Source organism: Xenopus tropicalis, chromosome 1 (genome assembly GCF_000004195.4).
Source record: "Xenopus tropicalis strain Nigerian chromosome 1, UCB_Xtro_10.0, whole genome shotgun sequence".
Taxonomy (NCBI): domain Eukaryota; kingdom Metazoa; phylum Chordata; class Amphibia; order Anura; family Pipidae; genus Xenopus; species Xenopus tropicalis.
The window spans coordinates 66148162-66166365 of record NC_030677.2 but is presented as its reverse complement, the minus strand read 5'-3'; the positions used below and the strand labels follow the sequence as shown (position 1 = coordinate 66166365).

Here is an 18204-nt window from a genome sequence, read left to right as displayed (position 1 = left end):
TCTTAGCACAAAATTAATCCAGGGTCTGCTCCAATTGCAAGCTGTACTAAATCTTATTTTAAGAATATGTTCATATATTTCCCTTTTAAGTGTTAATCGTGTAACTCTGTATTTCTTTCTAATTGTTTATTTTCAATTTGCTCCATGCAGGGACATCCCCTGGGCTTGGTAGCCCCCTTGGGAGAACACGACACAGCAGCAGCCAGTCTGATTTGACCAGCTCTAGCAGCAACTCGTCAGGCCTGAGTTTCACAGCTTGCATGTCCGATTTCTCCCTGTATGTGTTTCATCCTTATGGAGCAGGAAAACAGAAATCTGCAGTATCAGGACTCACTCCAGGACCCAGTGGCTTAGGTAAAATGGGTATTTCAGATTTAACCACCCCATAACAAAAAGATGTTGGTATGGTACCTTCTGATTGGATGCTATACATGACTAGACTAGACATGATTACCATCTCCCAAAGACAGAACATCTGTACACCATCTACATTAAGTGAAATAATATACCACCTACTAATAAATATAATGAATGTATAAGTCAGGTTGATTTATGATCTGTATAATAGTACTTGGTCTGAGGGGGACTGAAGCCAAAATTTGGAAAACTACTGAAGTGAAGCATGGAGCCAAAATTTTTTTCCATCTCTATATATTTGCATATTAGGTAAATTTGAAATTTAATCTTTGGCCACAATAGTAGGTGCAGTGATCATAAAATGATGGTGCTTTAGCTTTGAAGAATCCATTACTGTAAGTAGTATGACGGCTCCTCTATTAATGCACTTATGTAGTCAAATACATAACATATAGTAAGGAAAGGGCAATGTAAACTCTCTCTATTTCCAATGATTAGGTTATTACTGTGTACAAAGTATTATAGCAGCATGTCATTGACCATTCATTCCAGCTACTTTCTGGATGTTGTGTCTCACTGAAAAAAACTGTAACCCTGTAGTCTGTGCAAAAAAAAATCTAGTGGAGAGTAACTTCTAGCATAGGGGCCTCCTGCTAAACATCCCCTCTTTTATTGGATTTATTATGTTGGGTTGAAAACCCCAACATACTGTTCTTCGACTTTAGCTTATTCTTCCGCTTCTTCTTCTTCTTCTTCTTCTTATTCTTAGCGCCCCCCATTTTCTAAACGCTACTCCTCCTACAGTTTTAGGGGTACAATACCCAAACTCCCCACACTTCTTCGCCCTATAGTGGAGCAGGTTGCTTGTGCTTTTCTAAGCGATCCGGCCCCCCATCTTTCTGTGGCGCCGCTCCGAACCCCCCAATTTTCCCATTGACTTTGACAGGGAAGATTTTCAAACTGCTGCCACTCTTACAGCTTTGAAACTACACTCCCCAAACTTGAATAACATAATCATGGGGTCACCCCGAATGAAGCAGCAACATTTGTTGGATGACCCCAAAGTGGGAGGGGCCAACAACAGCCAATCAAATTTTGATCATTGACTTTAATGGGGAAATTGAAACTGCTGCCGCACTTACAGCTTTGAGGCTACACTCCCCAAACTTGAATCACATAGTCATGGGGTCAGCCTGAATGAAAATAGGATGATTATTGGATGCCCAAAAGTGGGCGGAGCTGTGAACCGCCAATCACATTTTACCTATTGATTTGGCGGAAATTCAACCTGCTGCCATTCTCACAGTAATAACACCGGGGTCCCCAAACTTTTTACACTTGGTCACTAGGGGACTGCAGTTTAAGTTTTGAAAAGTGGGCGGAGCCACCAACAGCCAATAAAATTTCACCTATTGATTTTTATTGGTTTGATGCCAGATTTTCCAAACTTTGCAGGTCAGTCACTGGGTGACTACGCATTCAGGTTTTTGTTTTTTTTCCAAAAACCCACAAAGTGGGAGGGGCCAACAACAGCCAATCATATTGCACCCATTGACTTTTATGGGGAAATTGAAACTGCTGCCAAACTTACAGCTTTGAGGCTACACTCCCCAAACTTGAATCACATAGTCATGGGGTCAGCCTGTATGAAAATATGATGATTGTTGGATGCCCAAACAGTGGGCGGAGCTGTGAACAGCCAATCAGATTTTACCTATTGGCTCGGCAGAAATCCAACCTGCTGCCAGTCTCAGAGTAATAACACCGGGGTCCCCAAACTTTGCAGAGTTAGGCACCAGGTAACTGTGGTTCAAGGTAAGAAAAAGTGGGTGGAGCCACCAACAGAGTTTACCTATTGACTTTCAATGGGGAAATTCAATCTGCTGCCATTCTCACAGAATTAACACCAGGGTCCCCAAACTTTTCACAGTTGGTCACTAGGGGACTGCAATTTTAGTTTTGAAAAGTGGGCGGAGCCACCAACAACCAATCAGATTTCACCTATTGATTTTTATTGGTTTGTTGCCAGGGTTCCCAAACTTTGCATAGTCAGTCACTGGGTGACTACGCATTTAAGGTTTTTTGTATTTTTGTAAGTGGGCGGAGCCACCAACAGCCAATCAGATTTTACCTATTGACTCTAAATGGGGAAATCCAACCTGCTGCCATTCTCACAGTATTAATACCAGGGTCCCCAAACTTTTCACAGTTGGTCACTAGAGGACTACAGTTTTAGTTTTTAAAAAGTGGGCGGGGCCGCCAACAGCCAATCAGATTTCGCCTATTGAATTTTATTGGTTTGATGCCAAAGTTCGCAAACTTTGCACAGTCAGTCACTGCGTGACTTCGCACTCAAGGTTAGAAAAAGTGGGCGGGGCCACCAAAAGCCAATCACATCTCTATCATTGTTTTCAGTGGGAAAATTTTAACTGCTGCCATTCTCACATGTTTAATGTCAGGGTCCCCAAACTTTGCACAGTTTGTCACTAGGTCACTATGTTCCAAGTTTAGAAAAGTGGGTGGGGCCAACAACAACCAATTAGATTTCACCTGTAGACTTCATATGTTTAAATTTAAACTGCTGTCATTCTTTAAATATTAATACTAAGGTCTCCAAACTTTGCAGAGCTAGTCACCTGGTCACCTTTGCAGAGCTAGTCACCTTTTAACTGCAGAGTTAAAAAAGTGGGTGGAGCCAACAACAGCCAATCAGATTTTACCTATTGATTTTCAATGGGAAATTCAACCTGCTGCAATTCTCACAGTATTAACACCAGGGTCACTAGGGGACTGCATTTTTAAGTTTTAAAAAAAGTGGGTGGAGCCACCAACAGCCAATCAGACTTCACCTATTGAATTTTTTTTGTTTATATTTAAAATTTTGCTTTGCTCACACTATTTATGTCAGGGTTCCCAAACAAGTGGGAGGAGCCACCAACAGCCAATCCATTTCCACCCATTAGATTTCATTGGTTTATATTTAAACTGATGCCATTATTTAAATATTAATTCCAGGGTTGTCAAAGTTTCCAGAGTTAGTCACTGGGTATTTGCCATTCAAAGTTAGAAAAAAGTGGGCGGAGCCACCAACAGCCAATAACATTTCACCTATTTACTTTCAATGGTGAAGTGTAAAATGCTGTCAGCCTCACAATTTTTATGCCAAAATTTGCAAAGTTGGTCACTGGGGGACTGCAGTTCAAAAATAGGAAAAGTAGGTTGGTCCACTAACAGCCAATCAGATTTCATCCATTGAATTTTATTGGTTTAAATTTAAAATGCTGCCATTCTCAAACTATTTATGCCAGGGTGCCCACTGTTTGACTGGGTGACTTCGACTCAAGGTTAGAAAAAGTGGGCGGAGCCACCAATCACAATTCACCTATTGACTTTTATTGGTTTAAATTTTAATTGCTGCCGTTCTTTAACTATTAATCCTAGGGCCCCTAAACTTCGCAGAGTTAGTCACTGGGTAACTGCAGTTCCAGGTTAGAAAAAGGGGGTGGAGCCACCAACCGCCAATCAGATGTCACTCGTTGGCTTTCAGTGGAGAAATTTAAGTTGCTGCCATTCAGACACTATTAAAACCAGGGTCCCCAAACTTTGCACAGTGGTTTTTACTGTATAACTGTGGCCCAAGGTTAGAGAAAGTGGGCGGAGCCCATTCAGTGACTTCATGTTTTTCAACCCAACATGAAGTTTGTTCTCAAACTTCCCTTTCTAGTCTATATATGTTTTTCTTGCTCCCTGTAGGTCAGGTAGATGAAGAACCTACGTCAGTTACTGGCCGTAAAGACTCCCTTAGTATCAATCTAGAGTTTGTTAAGGTCAGTCTGTCCAGAATGAGACGATCAGGTGGAGCTTCATTCTTTGAGAGTGTATCTGCTAACAAAACCCCTAGTAAGATGGATACCACTTTAATCAACATATCAGGTAACAGCTGGTTTACAGTAAGGCTTTTGCTAAAGTGCATTTGATATAATAAATTGATTCATTCTGTACACAGGTTATATGTTTGCTTTTATCAATGTGATATGAATTCTTATACTTAAAATTTTTAATTTTTTTTTTCTCTTAGCGGTGTGTGACATCGGATCTGCCCCTTTCAAATATGATATGCGCCGCCTTAGTGAGATTCTGGCTTTTCCAAGGGCATGGTACAGAAGAAGTATTGCTAGACGTTTGTTTCTTGGTGATCAAACCATCAATTTACCTGGTATGATTTGGGACAGAAAAGATAGAAAAGTGACTGACGGAAAATAAATAATTTTGTAATGATCTTATTGAAATATTACAGAATGAATCACTGGATCTTCATCTAGAGAAACATTGCACAGTTTGCATATTATTACATAGCAGAGTGGTGCAATTTATTGTAAATTCACTTACATTTGCATGCCAGGTACTTTAGGGTACTCTGCTTTTCTCTACCTTTTAGGAATCGTGGCACAAAAACAAGTGTTTTTTGGCTCGGCAGATAGCACATCATTTCCCATTTGTTTTCCATAGATCTTTATTTAGACAACCTCTCCTGATTACTGGGGAGATAGTAAGTTAAAAACAAAAACAAATACTGCTTTATATTTAAAAAACATAGACAAAATCGGATTTTATTTTTATATGCTTACTTAAAAGAAAAGACAGAATACATTTTCGCAATTTTACTTACTTTGCTTAAGTGAACTGAAACTGAAAAAAAGCAATAGTGAATTTTGCACACTATGCAGGTAGCACAGGCTAGAGATCAATTGAGGTTAGATTGTGGATAACCAGTCATTAGTTGTCCTTTATATTATAAGGCTGCTTTTAGACAGTACAATGGCAGCAGCTTTTTCTAATTTTTTGATTGATAAAAAAGGGCTGTTCTATGGCACAATCTCCTTTATGCCAAGCATAGAAGAGCATTCATTTGCAGTTTGGATTGCTTTTGCCAAATGGGTAATTTTGGTTGCAGGTTATGAAAACGATTGTATTAATGAAAACTGTGTGCATGTTACTATTAAAATGCAATCTAATTTCAGCTGCAAGATTACCTTGCACGGAATAATGCAAACAGCACTTCAGTGAGCCAATGAGGAAGTTGAGCCTGTTTTCTCTCTGACTTTTGGTCCTGTCCAAGCACCAGATTAAGTCTTGTGTAATGTGGCTTCTGTAAGACCATGTCCCAAATCCATTCAGTTGTTAGACATATGTCAAAAAAAATGTAGGTTGTCTTCCGTGTAGGAAGATTACAGCACCAGATAAAATATAAAACTTTCCTGAATGAAAGGCATTTTTCTCTGTTATGTCTGTGGGACACAGGGACCATGGGGTATAGCTTCCACCACTAGGAGGCAGGACACTGTAAGGAAAAAACTCCTCCCTCTAGTGCTATACCCCTCTGCCTAAGCACCTAAGGCTCAGTTTTTTCAGTGTTCTCAAGGAGACAGGATCTCATCATTATTACACATTGACTGATTACTACGGCCAGCATTACACTGGCACCAGGGGTCGACCCAGAGCTCTCCTACATGGAGTACCTCTTATGTGGCTTCCCCCTACGTGGGATTGCAGTGCAGGGGCTAATAAGTCTCTTTGGAGCGAGCCACACAGCCAAAAACCCGCACCTCACTATGGAACGGGGGGGCTGCCCAGCACATGCACGCTACCTGTCTGCTTATTGCAGAAATCGCCAGCGCAGATATTGGTGAGTGGCACCCGCAGCCCTAACTCCTTATGCGCTCTGCCTTCCAACACCCCCTCCCCCCCAACCCACCGTTACAAGCGCCATTCACTCGCGCCAAAGATGCGCGCGCACACAAGGGGGCGGGACCGGCAACCGAGGCACGCACTTCCGCTTTCTCTCTCTCCCTCTCTCTCACTTCGCGCCAAGCCGCGTACCGAACAGGACGCACATCCGGCCGTTGCGCACCAGAGAGAGAGGACAAGGGGAGAGAGCACCGCACACGCTCCGGGGTGGACGACTGCGCTGCACTACTGGGAGGCAGGAGCTGGTAATAGCAGCACCTGCTGCACTATAGAGGGAAACGTTTAGGAGATTGTGGGGCTAAGTACTGGGCACACTAAGGGTACCATCATTATTAACCCTACACAATATGGCAGAAGGCATCCCAGAAGGTCCCTTTTCCAGGGCCTCCCACTCCAAAGTAAAATACCTAGCCTGTGCCAAGTGCCGTAAGCGACTGCCAGCAGGCCGCAAAGAGCCATTATGCTCCTCCTGCACCAGCCAACCCGCAGAGGCACCTTCCCAGGCACTGGAACCCACGGCCCCCTCAGTAGAGACACAGGGCGGGGACCCATCTCCCACTCCCAATCCTGAGGTGCCCATACAACCACCCATGCCCAGCCAGGATCCTCCTACATGGGCATTACAATTATCCACAGGCATTCCCAAATTGGCAGCATGCCTAGATAAACTCCTGGACAAACTAGACCAGGGTTCAGGGGACCCCCGCACAAAACACCCCAAAAGGCCAGCCCCCCTCCCTACGGAGGAAGATAGTGAGGGAGAGTCACCAGCACCCTCTCACGCATGGGAAGAGCAATCCCTTAGCGAAGGGGAGATCTCTTCGGATCAGGCAGAGGGCGGAGAGGACCTTAACAAACCATCCTCAGAGGCACTTGACAACCTCATTTCCGCCGTATTTCGCTGCCTTGACCTTAAAGAGCAAGAATCCTCTTCGGATTCATCATCATCCCTTTTCAAAAGGCAAAAGAAATCTTCCTTAGCCTTCCCTTCACATCAACAATTAGACAGTATTATACAATCCGAATGGGAACATCCGGAAAATAAATTCCAAACTAACCGTCGCTTTCAGCGACTATATCCCTTTGTCCAGGACGCACTAGACAAGTGGTCATTACCACCGTCAGTTGATGCACCAGTATCTAGACTGTACAAAAATACTGCACTACCAGTTCCTGATGCTTCGTCCTTTAAGGACTCAATGGACAAGAAAATGGAGGGTTTTCTTAGGTCCATTTTTACCGCGTCAGGAGAGTCCCTCCGTCCAGTCTTAGCATCAGCTTGGGTCAGCAGGGCTATCCAATCTTGGTCGGCATCCCTCTTGGAAGGGATCAGCTCCGGTATGCATAGACAGGACCTCCTTAACTTAGCCTCACAGATTAAGGAGGCCAATGACTACATCTGCGAGGCGTCACTAGACGCGACCCAGGTAATTAGCCGAACATCAGCTCTCTCTGTAGCTGCTCGGCGCACCCTCTGGCTTAAACTCTGGTCCGCAGACCTGTCATCAAAAAAGTCACTAACAACCCTTCCCTTTAAAGGTAAGCTTCTCTTTGGCCCCGAACTCGACAAAATCATAAGTCAGGCCACAGGGGGAAAGAGCACATTGCTCCCACAACCACGGTCACGTGCCCCCTTCCGCAGAGGCCGCTCCTTTCGTCCCTCCAAGACATCCAAGGCATCCACTTCCGGCAGAGATTTCTCCCCGCAAAACTCGGGCCCCAAATACCGCACTCAGAACCGCTTCAAGTCGAATTGGCAAAATCGCCGCCCCCAAGCCAAGTCATCGGACAAACCTACCTCCACATGACTATCCTCTTCAGTCACCCACACCAGTAGGCGGTCGACTCCGCCTGTTCAGGGAGGCTTGGTTCCGTCTCACCCCAGACCCTTGGATACGAGAAATCGTGTCCTCAGGCTACCACCTAGAGTTCCAAACCATTCCCCCACCGCGTTTCTTTATGTCCAGAGTCCCCCAGGAGTACTCCAAACAACTTGCCTTCCTGGATCTGGTACAACACATGCTCGCCGAACGGGTCATCACGCCTGTCCCCACCGGAGAAAGGTTTCGGGGATTTTACTCCAACTTGTTCATCGTCCCCAAAAAAGACGGATCATTCCGTCCGGTGCTAGACCTGAAACAACTAAACACTTTCATCAGATTCACCCGCTTCAAGATGGAGTCATTACGGTCAGTCATCGCAGCCATGAATCCGCACGAATTCATGACAGCCGTAGACATCAAAGACGCATACCTACACATTCCCATTTTCCAACCGCATCAGAGATTCTTGCGTTTTGCCTTCAAAAATCAACACTATCAATTCCAGGCCCTTCCTTTTGGCCTAACCACAGCACCACGCATTTTCACAAAAGTTATGGCAGCAGTCACCGCAAACCTGCGGCAGCAGGCCCTGTTCGTCACACCATACCTGGACGACATTCTCATCAAGGCCCCTTCTCACGCAGAGGCGCAATCCAGCCTAGACACAGTACTAAGAACGCTCTCGGACCTAGGCTGGACCATAAACTATTCAAAGTCCACCCTTTCTCCTACTCGGAGAATCACATTCTTGGGAATGACCTTCGACACGAGAATCCAACGCGTATTCCTCCCACCAGAAAAGATCATCAAGATCCAATCACTAGTCCGGAAGCTCCTGACTTCACCTCAGCCCTCTGTCAGATTTGCCATGAGGACCCTGGGGTCAATGGTCGCCTCCATAGAGGCAGTCCCATTCTCTCAATTCCACCTCAGAGAACTGCAATGGAACATCCTGGACCAATGGACGCGCAAGTCCCTAACGCAGCCAATCCTCCTAAGCCCCAGAACCAAAGCGTCCCTCCGCTGGTGGCTCAACCATACACATTTATCGACAGGCAAGTCCCTGACGGACCCTCACTGGACTATCTTGACGACGGACGCCAGCCTCCAAGGATGGGGGGCAGTCCTCCAGACACAAACAGCGCAGGGTCTTTGGTCTCCTACGGAGACACAGCTTCCGATAAACATCTTGGAAATCAGGGCCGTCCGCTTGGCACTCCTCCACTGGCAGAACCAGCTCCGCGGACAGGCAATCAGGGTGCAATCCGATAACGCTACCACGGTAGCATACCTAAATCACCAGGGGGGCACCAAGAGCCGCGCGGCACTAAAGGAGGTAGGCCTAATACTGTCCTGGGCAGAAGCCCACAACATCACCCTGTCCTCGATATACATCCCGGGACTAGAAAACTGGCAGGCCGACTATCTCAGTCGTTAAACACTCGACCCGGGAGAGTGGTCCTTAAAACAACAAGTCTTTCAGAGCATCACAAAAAGGTGGGGTCAACCAAACGTAGACCTTATGGCCTCACGCCACAACCGCAAAGCGGATACCTTCATAGCACGCTGCAGGGACCCATTAGCCATAGCAGCGGACGCCATGACGACTCCCTGGGACTTCCCCCTCTCGTATGTGTTCCCACCCTTCCCTCTACTTCCCAGGGTCATCAAAAAGATCAAAAGGGAACACTGCACAGTGATTCTCATAGCCCCGCACTGGCCCAGACGGGCCTGGTTCTCGGACTTAGTCAGCCTCAGCAAAGGGAACACTTGGCCACTCCCACTGACACCGGACCTGCTCTCTCAGGGCCCCATCCTGCACCCCAACCCGGGAGTGCTACATTTGACGGCGTGGCTACTGAATCCTTAATCCTTCGTCGTAAAGGTTTCTCACCAAACGTTATCCACACCATGATCGCGGCACGGAAAACGGTTTCCGCAAGAAGCTACCATAGGATATGGAAACGCTACAAGGAGTGGTGCGATCAGGCGCATCTACCATGGGATCAGTTTTCCCTGGTAGCCCTTCTCGAGTTCCTGCAATCAGGGATGACTAAGGGTCTCTCCCTAGCCTCCCTTAAATCACAAATATCCGCACTTTCGGTACTATTCCAAACAAAGATTGCAGAAATTCAGGACGTACGTACATTCCTCCAGGGAGTAGCACATATAGTACCTCCCTACAGGGCGCCGCCACCTTCCTGGGACCTCAACTTGGTCCTCCGTTCACTACAGGAAGCCCCATTTGAACCTCTAGCCACCATCCCATTGCTGTGGCTAACGTGGAAGACCATATTCCTCGTTGCTATCGCATCAGCCAGACGAGTCTCAGAACTCGCCGCTCTATCATGCCAACGACCATTCTTGACCTTCCACAACGACAGGGCTGTCCTCTGCACGGTACCTTCCTTTCTCCCGAAAGTGGTAACCGAGTTTCACCTAAACCAGGAGATCACCCTCCCTACGTTCTGCCCGCAACCACAGAACCCCAAGGAGAAAGCACTTCACTCCCTAGACCCAGTCAGAGCCCTAAAGTTCTACATCGAACGCACGAAACACATCCGCACCACACAGTCCCTGTTCATCCTGCCAACAGGCCCACACAAGGGCTCCCCTGCATCCAAGGTCACAATCTCCAGGTGGATAAAAGAGGCAATTCGCAGAGCATACATAGCCAAGGGAAGGCCATCTCCCCTCCAAGTGAGGGCACACTCTACCAGGGTGGTCAGTACTTCCTGGGCATTTCGGAATCGTGCCTCTGCAGAGCAGCTGTGCAGGGCCGCCACCTGGTCCTCTATCCACTCCTTCACCAAATTTTACTATTTTGAGGTATTTGCGGCAGACAGCGCACATTTTGGGAGGAAGGTATTGCAGACAGCAGTTGCCCATAAATAAGCCTCGCTTCCTCCCTCCCTAGTATACAGGGGACAGCTCTGGTATGTCCCCATGGTCCTTACCGTAAAATCCCTTTCTCTCTGGAGTCTGTGGGACACAGGGCCTCCCTCCCTGGAAGCGAACTTCTGGTTTTCCTGATTCCAGTTATGCTGTACATAGTTACTTCTGTTGAGTTACAGTTACCTCTCGTTGCTAGACAAAACTGAGCCTTAGGTGCTTAGGCAGAGGGGTATAGCACTAGAGGGAGGAGTTTTTTCCTTACATTGGCCTCCTAGTGGTGGAAGCTATACCCCATGGTCCCTGTGTCCCACAGACTCCAGAGAGAAAGGGATTTTACGGTAAGTAATACAAAATCCCCTTTTTGCCATGAGACATAATGTATCTTTGCTAGGTAGCTGGTTACATATTTTTCCTTGTTTTTGCATATTTTTTAGCTTCAGGCCCAGGGACTCCTGATTCCATCGAAGGGGTCAGCCAACATCTTTCTCCTGAATCATCTCGTAAGGCTTATTGTAGAACATGGGAGCAACCGAGTCAGTCAGCCTCATTTACCCATATGGCACAGTCACCTAATGTTTTCAGTGAACACACTCCAAACAGCAGTATGTCTCCAGGAGCAGCAGCTCACTCCTTGAAATCCCCAGCGGCAACAAGAACAAGAAGTGTGCGACAATTCACGAAAGTCGTAATGGCTATGAAAAAGTCGCGACAATTCGCGCAAGTCGTAACGGCTCCGAAAAAGTCTCGACAATTCACGAAAAAAATCGCGACGGCGACGAAAAAAACGGAAAAATACGTAAAAGTCGCAAAATATTTATTTCCAATCCGTTTTTTTCCCATTCGGGATTCGGATTCGTGGATTAGTAAATCAGCCCCGTAGTGTACATCAGGTTTCGCACTTGTTCACCTGTGCACACTTAGCCATATGCCAGAAAGGAGACTGTGCTGTTTATATGTAAATGCCAATTTTAAAAAAAGAAAACATTAATAAGGGGACGCCCCACAGGCGCTCCTTATTTTTAATATTTGATGAGACTTCTCGTTTCTGTTAGAAACTGGTCATTTATTTTTCTTAATGACAGGTTCAAGTGAACATTCCACATACATTGTACAGACTCTTGATTTTCACTTGGGTCACAATACTATGGTTACGAAACCCTGCGGTGCTCTGGAAAGCCCAATGGCAACAATCACTAAAATAAGACGCCATGAAAACCCGCCACACGGAGTTGCAAGTGTGCAAGAGTGGTTCAATTATGTCACTGCTATGAGGAATGAAGGTTTGTAGGGTTTTCTTATTTTCAGATTTACCAAAATGTGAGTTTAGAGCAGGGGTAGGGAACCTATGGCTCGGGAGCCAGATGTGGCTCTTTTGATGGCTGCATCTGGCTCGCTGCCAAATCTTTAATACTCCTCATCCGGTGTCCTTACCGTGTTGCACTTTAACCAGGGCCCAGGGAACTGAGAGGGACATTGGAGCAGAAACCTGTGACAGTTCACACTTGAATTGAAAATAAAATGTGGCCAATATGTCTCTGTTGGGGCTACAAAGAGAAGCCAACTGTGCACTGTGCTAGGTAGCCCTCTAGTTATACCACTAACAAGCCATATTGAACAGCTAAAGATGACACCCACCCTACCTTGCCCCGCAGCATCCGCGGCCGAACGGGCCTGAAGTCGCATCGTCCTCCACAGGTAGACGCAAATCGAGGCCCCGGCTTCTGCCTAGCTCCTGTCGGCCATTGTATGGCTCTCACGGAATTACATTTTAAAATATGTGGTGTTTATGGCTCCCTCAGCCAAAAAGGTTCCTGACCCCTGGTTTAGAGCTTAAAGAGATACTGACACCAGAAAGTAAATCTTTTTTTTACATCTATCATAACATTGTCTTTGCAAGAACTTAATTGCCATAAAAATAATTGCCTGATGCGTTTACATTACCTGTCTGATCCCCTGTGTTCCTCTGAGGGAGCAGCCATATTTGTCTGTTAGCTTTAGAAGCTATAACTGACAGACTGAGAAGGGACAGTCAGGTTGGCAAAACAGTCAGGTTTAGGAACTTCAAGTAACAATTACTTACAAAATCAAACCTGTCGGCGAAAAACCGTCAACACGACCTATAGGTAGCTTTTTATGTATATTCATATTTTGAAAAGTAGTTTTTTCGTGTCAGTATCACTTTAATACATAAAGACTTAAACATTCTATTCATTCCTATGGGATTTTTAGAAGCGCATTTATCAATGGGTGAAAGTTAGCGTTCACCATTTGATAAATACACTTTTAAAAATTCTATTGGAATGGACAGAACATGAGTGAGTTGCTGCTTTGATCATTTGGGCTGTCAGACTGAATGAAAAGAACAAAAAAAATGGGTGACCATGCTGCATATGACCATTCGTGTGGTATCTATCTGTTCAGCCCACAGGCCTATTGGTCAGATTACTGTACAAGATATGCCAGTGTATGGCCAACCTTTAGCGCTGCTTAAAAAAGTCAGGGTTGTGACTTACAGAAGAAAAGTAAAAGGTAAAAGAAACAAATAAAAACATATTTGAGGTAGTATTTCTTTAGCATTCCTTAATAATGCAACATTTAACAAAGAAGTTATAATGTGCTTCTAACATTGAGCACTTGGATATATAAACAATAACATGTTAGCCATTTTAATAAGCTTCATGCAAGAACATGTAGTATATGAGATAATTATTACACTACATGGTGAAAGTTAGACAAAACTGCCTGAAATAATACAGTTCTAGCTATTTTTTTTTTAGATCTGTGCCACAGGAAAGATAATTTGGGGTTTTCCCCCTTTTTATCACACAGTGCAGTAAATGAAAGCAGAGCTGTTTTCAGATTTTGATTTGTTTTGCAGAACTAAATTTACTTCGGAATGTTGATGCCAACAATGCAGAAAGCAGCACAGCAGTGAAGAACTTGAGTTTGTTAAGTGGCTTCAGGGGAGGCTCCAGTTACAACCACGAGACAGAGACAATCTTTGCTTTGCCAAGGATGCAGCTAGACTTCAAATCTATACACGTTCAGGAGCCTCAAGAACCTGTCCTGCAAGGTGCCATTGATTTTCAGTGTCACATTTGGAAATATTTTTTGTGTTGTACAAGGTTTAATTGGTAAAATAGGCTTTCTGTTCATGTTAAAAAATCTAAAATATATCAGAGACCCCCTTTTGTGCAGCCAGTCTTGATGCAGCATCCATTAATAATTAGTATCAAGATGTCTCTGTTACATAAAACAGCATCCATGGCATCCACAGTACATATTAACTTAATTTCCAATGAACCATTGATATGTTTGGGTTGTGGGGTTTTTGTTAAAAATGAAACTTTGTTATTTGCAGTTCTTTTAGGCTAATGCAAGAGGAAGGGTTATTTTCGATCTGCTGATAAACGCTAGCCAAAAATCAGCCCCTATGCTAGCATCAGCCTCTTCATGTGCGTGCACCCAGAGCCTTTTTTTGGCCCAGTTCAAGGCACATGGAGCTGATTTCAGTGCTGAAACATGTGAATATGCATTTTGGCATTTAAATGCACTCCAGGTGCCTGCTCTTGGCGCGATCAGAGGGAAAGGCTGATGCCAGCGTAGACGCTGATTCTCAGCCTGCATATATGAGCCCAATCTGGCATTAAAGAACATTTACACATGAAACAAATAAGTTACCATTGAGTTACCATTAATATGGATTTATGCCTACTTTAATTATAGATAAAAAGCTAATCAGTTACAAATCAAATACTTCTTGTTTATACAAGGCACTTTGGGAAATGGCATAAACATATTATTTTCTTTTACATTGTTTTTGTTTACTATAGATGACAGCAAACCTAAGGTGGCATGCAGTGTGGTAACGGAGTTTACTGACCATATCTGTGTGATGATGGATGCAGAACTGATCATATTCCTACATGATATGGTGTCTGCTTACCTAAAGGAGAAAGAAAAAGGTACATGCCTGGGTTTTCTGTGTGGTCCCCATTAACTTCAGTGATCTCAAGCATATTTTCAGACGAGACTTTGATTAAAATTGCTCCTACCATCACCTTAATGAGAATCAAGTTATGGGATTTTGGGCAGGAAAAAAAAATTCGATCCACTACAAATGCCATAAATTTAAGTAGGTGATTTATGAATATACTGTGGCTGCTGCACAAACGTAGCTGTCAATAACAGTCAGTCAGCAATTGGTTTTAAACAATTAACTCCTAGTCAAGAAATAAGCTTTAAGATCTGAATAATAGCTACTGGAAACTGCATTATAGCTGCACCACTATTTGTTTCTGCTTTCCCAGGCATCCCCTGCATTTTGGGTAAGTTCCCATACCTGTATAGGATTTAAAACTAAAAATGTAATGCATGCTCTAACTCCAGTATTTCTGCTAGTTTTTATTTTTTTATCTTGGTAAAAACAATTGTCTATTCATCCCCCAGTTAAATTTCCACCTCGAGTCTTTACTACTCGCCCAGGCCAGAAAAGCCCTGTTATACAGATCAATGAAAGCTCTTCTGAGAAGGAGAAAGAAGAAAACACTAACTACACCTATGTAGACTGGAGGGAATTTATGTGCAATACTTGGCATCTTGAGCCCACCCTCAGGTATTTATTCATTAGTGCTAGGATTTTGATCAGCACTTGCTTTTACTTCAAAATTAACTAACAGCTAAATTTCTGAACTGAAATACTCAGCATGTATTGTAGTGTTGCAAACGTCTTAGCGCACCATAGGGGCATATTTATTAAATGGTAAAAATAGAGGGCAGACTTGACCACACTGAATATGGAAATTGTTGAAACAGACAACCAGTAAAAAATACTTTTTATCCATGTGATATAAGAGATTTATTTTAGACATGACATTTTTTGCCATTAATTTAAAATAGCATTATACTTGACAGATGTATGTATGTATGATTTTCAGTGGGGAGCAAACTAAAGAAGCAGAGCAAATGCGGTGGTAGGACTTTGGGATATTTAGAGAGATAAAACAAGGGGATTCACAGCTGATGTTCCAGCAAGGCACATGAAAGAAGCTTCACTGTGCTTGTGCCATGCCTTTTATCACTCTGTCTGGTTATCCTTTAGCTTTGAATTTTATCCAGCATTGGTATATGGAAGCTCTGACTGCCTCTGTGGACAAATAAAAGTCATTGGTGTAGAGCAGTGATCCCAACCAGTGACTCGTGAGCAACATGTTGCTTATCAACCCTTGGATGTTGCTCCCAGTGCCCCCAAACCAGGTAGTTATTTTTGAATTCCTGACTTGGTGGCAAGTTTTGGTTGAATACAAACAAGATTTACTACCAAATAAAGCCTCCTGTAAGCTGATAGTGTGCATAGAGGCTACCTAATAGCCAATCTTTGCCCAATTTGGCATCTCCATGAACTTTTATGATGCTATTGTTGATCTCCAAGTCTTTTTACATTTGACTGTGGCTTACACAGTCAAGAAGGGTTGGGGACCCCTTGTGTATAGTTAATTGTGTGCAGAATTTACTAGTGAGTTAGTTTCCCCGGTGAAGCATGTCTGACTGCAGCACAGCAATCTGGGTCAGACTATCCTAGCAGAGAATCTCCTGAGGGCCCCAGCCTCGGACAATGCCCATCATCCCATCCTTATTTGCAGCATGGGACTATATAAAGCCCTATACAATCTGGTGCTGTCTAGATCTTATTTCTGTGGGAATCGGCCTGGGATGTCATGTTCTCCGGTGGGCCCTAGGAGAAAGACTCCACCACTGACGTCAGCAATAGCCCAATCTAACATTTTCGGAATGTCTTATGGTATTAAACAATTTTGTACTTAAAATACTCTTAGGAAAATAATCTCATAAATAACATTTATTTCTTATCTTTTAGGCTTATTTCATGGACAGGAAGGAAAATTGACCCAGTTGGTGTTGATTACATCCTTCAGAAGTTAGGCTTTCACCACGCCAGAACTACTATTCCAAAATGGTTACAGCGTGGAGTAATGGATCCTCTGGATAAGGTCCTTTCAGTCCTCATAAAGAAACTTGGCTCTGCCCTTCAAGATGAAAAAGAAAAGAAGGGGAAGGACAAAGAAGAGCACTGAACACAAAAGCAAGAAAGTGAACAACATGTTAAACTACTGAACAAACACATTTTTAGTATCTTTTGTATAGCAAATCAATGTTTTTATTTGACATGAGCCCATTTGACTTTGGAAACAAGTTTTTGATTTCCAGATCAACCACCAATATTGTAATTGGATTCTCTGGATTCAAACTAATTCACTGAAAATGTGACAAACTTAACTTCTGTCTTTCTTTATGCTACTGTGCTACTAACCTCTTCATCCCTGGGTGCTGTTCTAGTTGTGTTACTCTTGATTGCTATTCCATTTTTTTTGTTAATAAGTGAGTTTACGCTTTATGCCAGCTGCAGTGTTTTCTATAGGCCAAGTGTATAGCTCTCTTTGCTTTAAGTACCTGCATGTTGGTGAGTAAGAACATGCATTCTTGAGCAAAGTAACACTGAGATATCCTTTTGTGTAAGTAATCTTGGGGATGAGCGCCTGTATTGCAAACCCGTAAATAGGAACCTCAGGGATGAGGGGGGTTATAATAATTCCGTTGTGAATAAAATTGTTCCATTGGGGAAGCATTGCATGTTTATGTATATTTTGGACTAAAAATAGGGTTGAAACACTGTAAAATGTAGGGGGCTATTGTTATTACTTTGTATTAAGTGCAATATGATTTTATTTCTGTGATAACTGCAGAATATTAACTGTGAATTTATTTTATTTTGTCATAATACATTTTGTTGACAATATGAAGAGTATTCATGTGGTTTGTTTTCTGCTGTTCAGCTTAAATATGTAGTTATTTTGGCACTGAATCTGCACATCATAAAAAAACAAGATTGTATTTTGGTTCATTTAGAATCCTAACAAATCTCTGAGATTTCTCATCTTTTTTAAACACGTGGATCAGTAGGGATTCCTCCTTATTACAACTTGCAAAAGCTTGGGCAGTGACATCCCAGTCCAAATGAACGTTTAGCCTGTTTTAGACAGTGACTTCCTGATTTAAGTACAGGAGAACCCCAATTTAATGTAACAGGACTTAATATTTTCCTGAATGTGTCGTCCCCTGGGAACCAGTAAAATTGGGGTTCTACTGTATGTAATTTTATTCTGTAACTCTGTCTAGAAATTAAACTGTGGTTGCTAGGTTTGCACTTACTGTAGCAACCAGGCAGTGGCTTAAAATGCAGATGACAAGGATAGAGCTGATAATGAAAGAAAAATAGTAAAAATAACAATAAATTTACAGCATCAAAATAATTCAGCTATCTTGGTTGGTGGATGTCAATGACCCTAGCATTTGTATAGCATTT

General features: G+C 43.6%; 1 protein-coding gene across 1 annotated transcript in view; it reads left to right on the top strand.

The window, feature by feature from the left end:
* The window catches only part of LOC100498023 (transmembrane protein KIAA1109-like), a 53981-nt gene extending 36340 nt beyond the window's left edge, over nt 1-17641 (top strand). The window contains exons 11-17 of the mRNA XM_031902597.1: nt 151-354; nt 4111-4290; nt 4436-4573; nt 13702-13896; nt 14657-14788; nt 15273-15438; nt 16699-17641. Of these exons, the coding sequence (XP_031758457.1) occupies nt 151-354; nt 4111-4290; nt 4436-4573; nt 13702-13896; nt 14657-14788; nt 15273-15438; nt 16699-16915 (1232 nt within the window). The 3' untranslated portion in view covers nt 16916-17641. The remainder of the gene's footprint in view (nt 1-150; nt 355-4110; nt 4291-4435; nt 4574-13701; nt 13897-14656; nt 14789-15272; nt 15439-16698) is intronic.
* Nucleotides 17642-18204: the final 563 nt, after the last annotated feature.